The following is an 8,540-nucleotide window of genomic DNA, read 5'->3' as shown; positions in this document are numbered from 1 at the left end:
TTGTAGCAATATATCCCTTTTGGAGTTCTAAAGGCAGTACACTCTTCATCTTTTGGAGACGTTCTGATTTGATTGTATCTGGAGGACCCATCCATGAATTACATAGCTTCATGCCCTATTGTAGCATCAACCATGAGTTCAATAATTGGTAGCGGAAAGTCATCTTTCGGATATGCCTTGTTTAGGTCTCGAAAGTCAACACAAACACGTATTTGACCATTCTTCTTCTTGACAGGTACAATATTCGATATCCATGATGGGTACTTCACCTCTCGAACAAATCCCGCCTCGATGAGCTTATTGACTTCGACTTCAATTTGTGGTACTAACTCGGGTCGAAACATGCGTTGTGACTGCTTCACAGGGCGTGCTCCACTTTTGATCCCTAAATAATGAATGACTACCTTAGGACTAAGACCAGGCATTTCTTTATACGACCAAGTGAAGACATATTTGTACTCGGTCAATAACTTGAAGTATTCCTCCTCCTCTTAAGGCATAAGAAGCGCACTAATGAAGGTTGGGTGTGGATCTTCCAGGGTGCCTAAATTAAGTTCTTTAAACTCATACATAGTTGATTGACCGCCATCTTCTAGTGAGGGGGAGCCTCGTGGACTTCATCATCAACGTCAAGGCATGTGCTATCTTCCACGGTGATGTGATAGGATGTTTCCACAAAGTCTGACTTTTTTCTTCGACTTCCTTAGATGGTCGGCATGGCTTCTTTATCTTTCTCTGCTTTTTTACGAGGCTGGCAAGTGTAAATAATGGTTCTCCTTTGAACCTTCAGTGGACCATTCGTGGATATTGACAAAACAGACTTCCTCTTCATACGTGATGGGAAAGCACTACAGATTTCTTTGTCAGTAACAACTTCAAAATGACCCCACTCCTCATGCCCTTGCCCCTTATGTTTTGACAGTATCTTTCTAGATGGTGACTTCATTGTGGTTCCCAGACGACAAAAGGCAGAGGTCTTTGAGGTAGTGGAAACTTCCTTTAGACTTTTGGAAGATACATGTTCACCTTTGTGACTTAGCCTTTCAAATACCGAGACCTGAGAGGTTGAGCCTCCAATGTGATCAAACACTGAAGCCCGTTGTTTTATTTTCTTGCCCTTAAGTTCCTCCATATCCTCTACCGAGGTGTGTTGTGATGAAGCTATCTTTTTGCTTCTCTTATATGAAATTCGAGGAGGCTCTGCCAAACTGAATCCCAACCCAAACTTTGGAGTGGTGACGTAGTGCCCTTACTTTCTCAACTTCATTTGGGACTCATTGAGCCCATGTATCTTTTCACCAGTGACTTAGTCTTTGAGTTCTCCTAGTCTTGATGGATTAGAGAACTCATAACCAAACTTTTCAAGCAGTATGAAGGCCTTAGGATTATAGTGCCCTTTTATTTTATCAGCTTGGAGATTGCCTTTAGTAGACTCACAAGTCACGTATGGGATTTGTGCAACTGGGATAGTCATATGCTCCTTCAAATGTTGGATATCTTTGTGACTCATTTGCTTCTTTGGAGTACATTCCTATAGCAAAGGTTGCTCTTTCTTTCGACGCTCACGTGGAACATAGCAAAAAACTAGATGATCCTCAGTCTTTGTCTGTATGTCACCTTTAGATGATGATAGCTTAATGGAAACTTCTTCAGTTCTCTTCTTAGGCAGCTTGGTGGTAGTCCATTGAGCCTCATTTTCTTCTTCTGACTTGATATCAACTTCGTCATCTGATGATAGTTTCTTGACACTCGGTTCACAAGAATCTAGAGAGAATTTTGCATTTGCAAAGTATGACTCCAACTCAATGAAAGGCTTGATGTCTGCATCAATTTTGACTATCTCTCCATCTTTTTTGTACTTCAGACATTGACGCAAAGTAGATGATACCACCACATTCTCATGAATCCAAGGACGTCCAAGCAACGAGTTGTATGATGTTTTAGCATCTATGATGTGAATCAGGATGTTTGACTTCATCTCACCAATGGATAATCCCACGCGGATCATACTTATGGCTCGCTGTCCTCCTTGGTTGAAACCTTGGATTGTTAGGTTACTTTTGGATAGCTCATCTATAGAGATCCCAAGCTTTTTTAGCACCATCTTTGGCATGATGTTGACAGCCAAACAATCATCAACAAGTATGCGATTGAGATGTTGTTCCCGAATGGACCCTACAACGAACAAATGTCTGTTATATGGCTTAGAACCCAGCAACAAGTCACCATCTGTGAAGGAAATTGTTGCACAACATGTGACAACTTTTCCGTTATCATGATGTTCTGGTGTTTTAATTGGAACAAGCTCATTGTTGTTTTCCTTTGTTTCATCAGATACATAAGTTGCACCAACGTGACCTCCATGAAGGAATTTTCCAGGAAAAAATTCATGCAATATGATGGGTTTTCGGAACTTCAGCGATAAGGCACCGTTAATCTTCTTGTTAATAGAAGATTTGACAATTCTTGGTGGTTGTAGCTTATTCACATCGCTTATTTTTGCTCTTGGATTGGGAAGTTGTAGCCTCAACACTACTTGATATTTTCATTTCTTGTGAGTGACTAAAGTCCAATCCTCATTGTCTTTGTCTTTGAACTGAGTGTCCAACTCTAGTGAACCTTCAAGATTTTCCCTTGGAAGATCAATTTCAACGGGCTCAAAACTTCCAAATTGTAAGAAGGCGGTACTTGATGCGTTCTGCAACCTTGAACACTTCTTTTCTTTGAGCGCGATACTTGCATGATTTGCTTCTACTATTTCATCCATGTCTATGATGATTTTTCCTTCACTTACAAGAGCCAAGATTTTCTCCTTCAAGACGAAACATTTCTCGGTAGGGTGGCTAATGACGCGATGAAACTTGCATTATTTCAGATTGCCAATTTCCTCTGGCCTTTTTGATTCAGGGAGATCGATGACTTTCTTGTACAGCAGTCCATTGAGGATTGTGGGTACGTCTGAATCTGGAAAAGGATAAACCTTCGCCTCTAATTCCTTCAAGGTAGGACGACGCTTCTTCTCTTTGGGATATTGACTCGGGGTCTTATCCTCCTTCACTTTTTGCTTAGTAGTGACCTTCACAGAAGTTGCTTTCATCGCCATTGATTCTTTGGTTTGGTTCTTTGATGCAACATTTTTCTTGAACTTCTTCTGATCAGAAAATAGAGATGCCTTTTCATGACTTGCGATGCTTAACTCCATGTCGTGCGCTCATGTTGCAAGTTCTTCAAAAGTTCGCAGTTTGATCCCTTGTAGGATGTACAAAAGGCCCCAGTGCATTCTTTAAATGCACATCTCCACAACAAATATTTCTGAAAGGCGATCTTTGCAGTCCAAACTTAATGCTCTCCAACGATTAATGTAATCCACCACGGGCTCGTCCTTCCTTTTCTTGGTGCATGGCAACTCTATCATGCTTACAGTTCTTCGGGTATTGTAAAAACGATTGAGAAATTCCTTCTCAAGTTGCTCCCAGCTATCAATGGACTCGGGTTCCAAGTCAACATATCAGTCAAATGCATTCCCTTTCAGAGAACGAACAAATTATTTTACCAAAAGGTCATCATGCGTTCCAGCATTGCTACAAGTCTCGACAAAGTGGTCAATATGTTGCATTGGGTTCCCTTTGCCATTAAATTGATGCAGCTTTGGTGGTTGATAATTGGTTGGCATGGTTAAACAATCAATCCTCTTAGTATAAGGCTTAAAGTAGTACACCGAACTTTGCGATGGTCCGCCATATTGAGCTTTGATGGTGTTTGTTATCATGTCTTGCAATTATTTGACAGATAACGCCGCAACTGAAGTGGATTGCTTTTCCTTTTGAATGTTAAACTTTGCAAATGATTCCTCAACAACCATTTTTTGGAAGGTGAAGACAGGTGAACGAGGAGGGACATGGCTCGACTCTCCAGGTGCATAGGCCTCCAATTTGCTCATGAGTTGAGCGATTTGAAGGTCTTTGTCTTCAACAGATTTCTTCAAGACCTCTATAGTCTGTTCCATCATGGCGAACTTTTCGTCCATGTTAGTTGCGTCAGTCATTAAGGCATTGAATTTTGTTGAAACTGGAGAATCCACCTAATCATCAAATCCACCAAGTTTTAAGGTTGTTTGAGAAAGTTCGTCAAATAGCAAGAATGGGGTGTTGCCCCCAGAGATTACGGTTGCGGACGTCATATGAGATCTGCTCTTCTTTGCCATCTCCAAGGAGGCGGAGTATTCGAATCCATCCAAGCCACTAGCCTTGAACTTGCTTCGAGTGATTGGGCCAACATGACTGAGCTCAGCGGATGCGGCAGCAATAGTATCTTTGCATGAAACATCACACTTACAGAAGGCCATTGTAGCAGCAGATCTGAAGTTTGTAGTTTTCAACTTGCAAGAAGGATAGATGAAGGGCAGAATGCGTCCCATTGGGCGTGCCAAGATTTGTTCGCAACAAATTTTTGTAGTCCGGAAAATAAACTGCAATAAAAATAATATGAAGAAAAAGAGATTTTATTGATAAATATTTATGAGTACAATTCTATGTATCCCTTGATTCTCCTCTCTAAAATTCTTCGTGATTCGAGGGCTTGAGAAACGTCTTTCTTGAATGTAGGACAATGCAGACCTCCTTGTGATGTATTTAATCACCAAGAATGTCGAGCAGCACTTTGTTGTTATGGGTTGATCTCTGGGAAGAACTCCGTTGATCACTCATTTATTGAAGAACTATGCACTTGATGATTGATCTCTCTATTTGTGGATGCCTTCACCAATTGCGGAATGTTCTTCTCCAACTCTGAATGTCCTAGAGAGTTATGTAACCCCTCTATTTATAGTGGTATAGGATGGACAGTTCAACTACATATGAACTCTCTTGCTTGATTCTGATTGGCTCGTGTGAGTCATCAAACTTATCACATAAACTATGTGATAAGCTTGCTTGTGATTGGCCAAGACATGTCATTTTAGACACTTGGCAACTCTTGATTGGTCATTGTTGTAGACTGGGATTGCCACATAATTTCACACGTGGAGTCGTCTTGTTGGCTTTGAGTTTGACTGGATATGTCATGTCGCTTGACACATGGCATGAGTCTGGGCCTTAAGATAAAATGAACTTTGGGCTTAAAAATAATAAAATGAACTAATTTAATTTGTAAAGTCTAAATTAATTATTTAACCCAATTAAATTTAATCCAAATTTTGTATGGATTAGACCAAATAAATTTTATATGTCTACAATTATTGTGTAAGAAATTTATTCAGACTCTTCATAATTGCTTCTAATTCAAGAACCCTAAAAAAAAAAGAGTTATAATTACTGTTGATTAATTGAACCAACACAAATGATGTAATTAAAGTGAAAATAATACGGGCTAGCCATTTTTCAGACTGGTAATTGAAAAATAGCCAGTATTTGCAAAGTCATTGAAAAATATCCACTATTTTGCTGCAACACGAAAAGTTCCAGCATAATATACTGGAGATTGGAGCACCTGTGTATGAACTTCCAGCATATTATGCTGGAACTCCAACACACGGAAAGTTCCAGCATAATATACTGAAGATTGGAGCACCTGTGTATGAACTTCCAACATATTATGCTGGACCAGTATATTATGTTGGAAATCTAGTATATTATGCTGAAACTCCAGTATATTATGCTGGAAGTCCAGTATATTATGCTAGAATACTTTTCGAATTTTGAACAATGTTTTCGTTCAAATTTATCTTTACTTGAAAAGTGGCTAAATTTCGATTACTTTTGAAACTGTGGCTATCTTTCAATTACCACTTGTAAATCTGGCTATTTTTGAATTTCATGGTAGGCTCTTTATGTACTATAAAGTTTACATTATTAGTTATGGATTTATATCATGTTAGGGGGTGTGGCGGGTGGCAATGGAGGTAAGGGAAACAAGGGCGCTTATAGGTTGAGAATTGGGTCATGGAATATAGGTACATTGACGAGTAAGTCTGTAGAGTTGGCGAAGATCCTCCGGAAGAGGAGGGTCAATATAGCGTGTGTCCAGGAGACTAGATGGGTAGGGTCGAGGGTGAGGGTCGTGGACGAGTATAAACTATGGTACTCCGGGGTCCAGAAGGGTAAGAATGGCGTGAGTATCTTGGTGGATAGGGAACTACGAGAGCCTGTGGTTGAGGTTAGATGGGTGGATGACAGATTGATGACTATTAAGTTAGTAGTTGGAGAGTCCACCTTAAACATCGTCAGTGCTTACGCGCCACATGCGAGCCTAGCTGAGGAGATTAAACGACGCTTTTAGGAGGGGTTAGATGAGATTGTGTGCCAGGTTCCGCATGCGAAAAGGCTATTTATAAGAGGGGATTTCAATGGTCGTATTGGGTCGACTGCAGGTGGTTATGATGAGATGCATGGAGGCTTCGGTTTTGGGGAGAGGAACGGAGGAGGTACCTCGCTGTTGGACTTTGCTAAGGCTTTAGGGTTGGTGATTGCGAACTCTAGTTTTCCAAAGAGAGATGAGCATTTGGTTACTTTTCAAAATACGGTGGCAAAGACTCAGATCGACTATCTCCTCCTCAGGAGGTGTGACAGAGGGTTGTGCAAGGATTGCAAGGTTATTCCGAGTGAGGTACTCATGACGCAACATAGGCTTTTGGTGATGGCCGTTGATATTATGTTAAAGAGGAGGAAAATGTATGACCGAGGAAGACCGAAAATTAGGTAGGGAGCATTGACCAAGGATAGAGCCCAAGAGTTGGAGGGGAGGTTGTCAGCTGTGGGAGCCTGGAGGAGCAGCGGCGACGCAAGCATTATGTGGTTGACGACAACAGGCTGTATAAGAGAGGTTGCAAGAGAGGTGTTAGGGATCTCGGTGTGAGTCTTTGGCAGGCACAAAGGAGACTGGTGGTGGAATAAAGTGGTCCAAGGTAAAGTGGAAGCGAAGAAGGTGGCGTACCTGGAGTTAGTAGGGAGCACATGTGAGGAGGAGAGGCGAGAGTGCTTGGAGAGGTATAAGGTAGCTATGAAGGAAGCTAAGTTGGCGGTCTCAGAGGCTAAGACTGCGGCTTATACTCGTATGTACGAGGAACTAGGGGAAAAAGCCGGGGAGAAGAAGTTATTCAGGCTGGGCAAGACTAGAGAGAGGAAGGCTCGGGATTTGGACCAAGTGAGATGCATCAAGGACGACGATGGTAGAGTATTTATGGAGGATACACAAATTAAGATGAGATGGCATACTTATTTTTATAAACTTCTGAATGAAGGAGGGGATCAGGATATTGTTCTAGGTGAACTAGAGCATTCCGGGAGTCACCGTGACTTTGGGGACTGCAGGCCCATCGAGGTTGTGGGAGATATGCGTAAGATGAGTAGAGGCAGAGCGTCAGGGCCAGACGAAATTCCGGTTGAATTTTGGAAGTGTGTGGGTAGAGCAGGCTTGAAGTAACTGACTGTGTTATTTAATGTTATTTTTAGGACAAAGAAGATGTCGAATGAGTGGAGGTAGAGTACAGTGGTACCGTTATATAAGAACAAAGGCGATATCCAGAGTTGTAACAACTATAGGGGTATCAAATTACTGAGTCATACCATAAAAATTTGGGAGAGGGTGGTTGAAGCGAGGGTGAGGAGGACAGTGTCAATATCAGACAACCAGTTCGGGTTCATGCCATGTTGTTCTACTACGGAAGCTATACAACTTGTTAGACAGTTGATGAAACAGTATAGGGAAAGGAAGAAGGATTTGCACATGGTGTTTATTGACCTAGAGGAAGCGTACGACAAGGTTCCTAGAGAAGTTCTCTAGAGTTGCTTGGAGGCAAAAGGTGTGCCGGTTGCCTATATTAGGGCGATTAAGGATATGTATGATGGGGCTAGGACTCGAGTTAGGACAGTAGGAGGCGACTCTAAAGATTTTCCGGTTGTCATGGGGTTACACCAAGGTTCTGCGCTCAGTCCATTCTTGTTGCCCCTAGTGATGGACGCGTTAACAAACCATATTCAAGAGGAGGTGCCATGGTGTATGCTATTCTCTGATGACATAGTTCTGATTGATGAGTCGCGAGCCAGCATTAACGAGAAGCTGGAGGTTTGGACACAGGCTCTTGAGTATAAAGGTTTCAAGCTGAGTAGGGCGAAGACGGAATACCTAGAGTGTAAGTTCAGCGCTGAGCTAAGGGAAGTGGGCGTGGATGTGAAGCTTGGATCACAGGTCGTCCTAAGTATAGGCAGTTTCAAGTACCTTGGGTCGGTTATCCCGGGGGAGGGGAGATCGACGAGGATGTCACAAACCGTATTGGGGTGGGGTGGATGAAGTGGAGGTTAGCATCTAGAGTCATGTGTGACAAGAGAGTGCTACCGATACTCAAAGGTAGGTTTTATAAAGTGGTGGTTAGACCGACCTTGTTGTATGAGGTTGAGTGTTGGCCTATTAAGAACTCGCATATCCAGAAGATGAAAGTAACAGAAATGAGGATGTTGAGGTGGATGTGACGACACACTAGGATGGACAAGATTTGGAATGATGATATTCGGGCGAGGGTGGGTGTTGCACAAATTGATGACAAG

General features: G+C 42.0%; 1 protein-coding gene across 1 annotated transcript; it reads left to right on the top strand.

Moving 5' to 3' along the window:
* The first annotated feature begins 5,868 nt into the window (after positions 1 to 5,868).
* LOC138893064 (uncharacterized) lies at positions 5,869 to 7,419 on the top strand. Its single transcript, XM_070176833.1, has 3 exons — positions 5,869 to 6,219; positions 6,304 to 6,668; positions 6,864 to 7,419. The coding sequence occupies exons 1-3, from the start codon at positions 5,869 to 5,871 to the stop codon at positions 7,417 to 7,419; spliced, it is 1,272 nt and encodes a 423-aa protein (XP_070032934.1).
* Positions 7,420 to 8,540: the final 1,121 nt, after the last annotated feature.

The sequence above is a fragment of the Nicotiana tomentosiformis genome, chromosome 5, assembly GCF_000390325.3.
Source record: "Nicotiana tomentosiformis chromosome 5, ASM39032v3, whole genome shotgun sequence".
Lineage (NCBI taxonomy): Eukaryota > Viridiplantae > Streptophyta > Magnoliopsida > Solanales > Solanaceae > Nicotiana > Nicotiana tomentosiformis.
The sequence above is the reverse complement of the archived record's forward strand: the minus strand, read 5'-3'. Positions and strand labels throughout refer to the sequence as shown.

Excerpts from the sequence above, each read along its gene's own strand:
- LOC138893064 (XM_070176833.1), top strand. The coding sequence starts at position 5,869 with ATGTTAGGGGGTGTGGCGGGTGGCAATGGAGGTAAGGGAAACAAGGGC. Across the intron at positions 6,220-6,303 it reads GAGAGTCCACCTTAAACATC|GTTCCGCATGCGAAAAGGCT; the intron begins GTCAGTGCTTAC and ends ATTGTGTGCCAG. Across the intron at positions 6,669-6,863 it reads ATGTTAAAGAGGAGGAAAAT|GCACAAAGGAGACTGGTGGT; the intron begins GTATGACCGAGG and ends AGTCTTTGGCAG.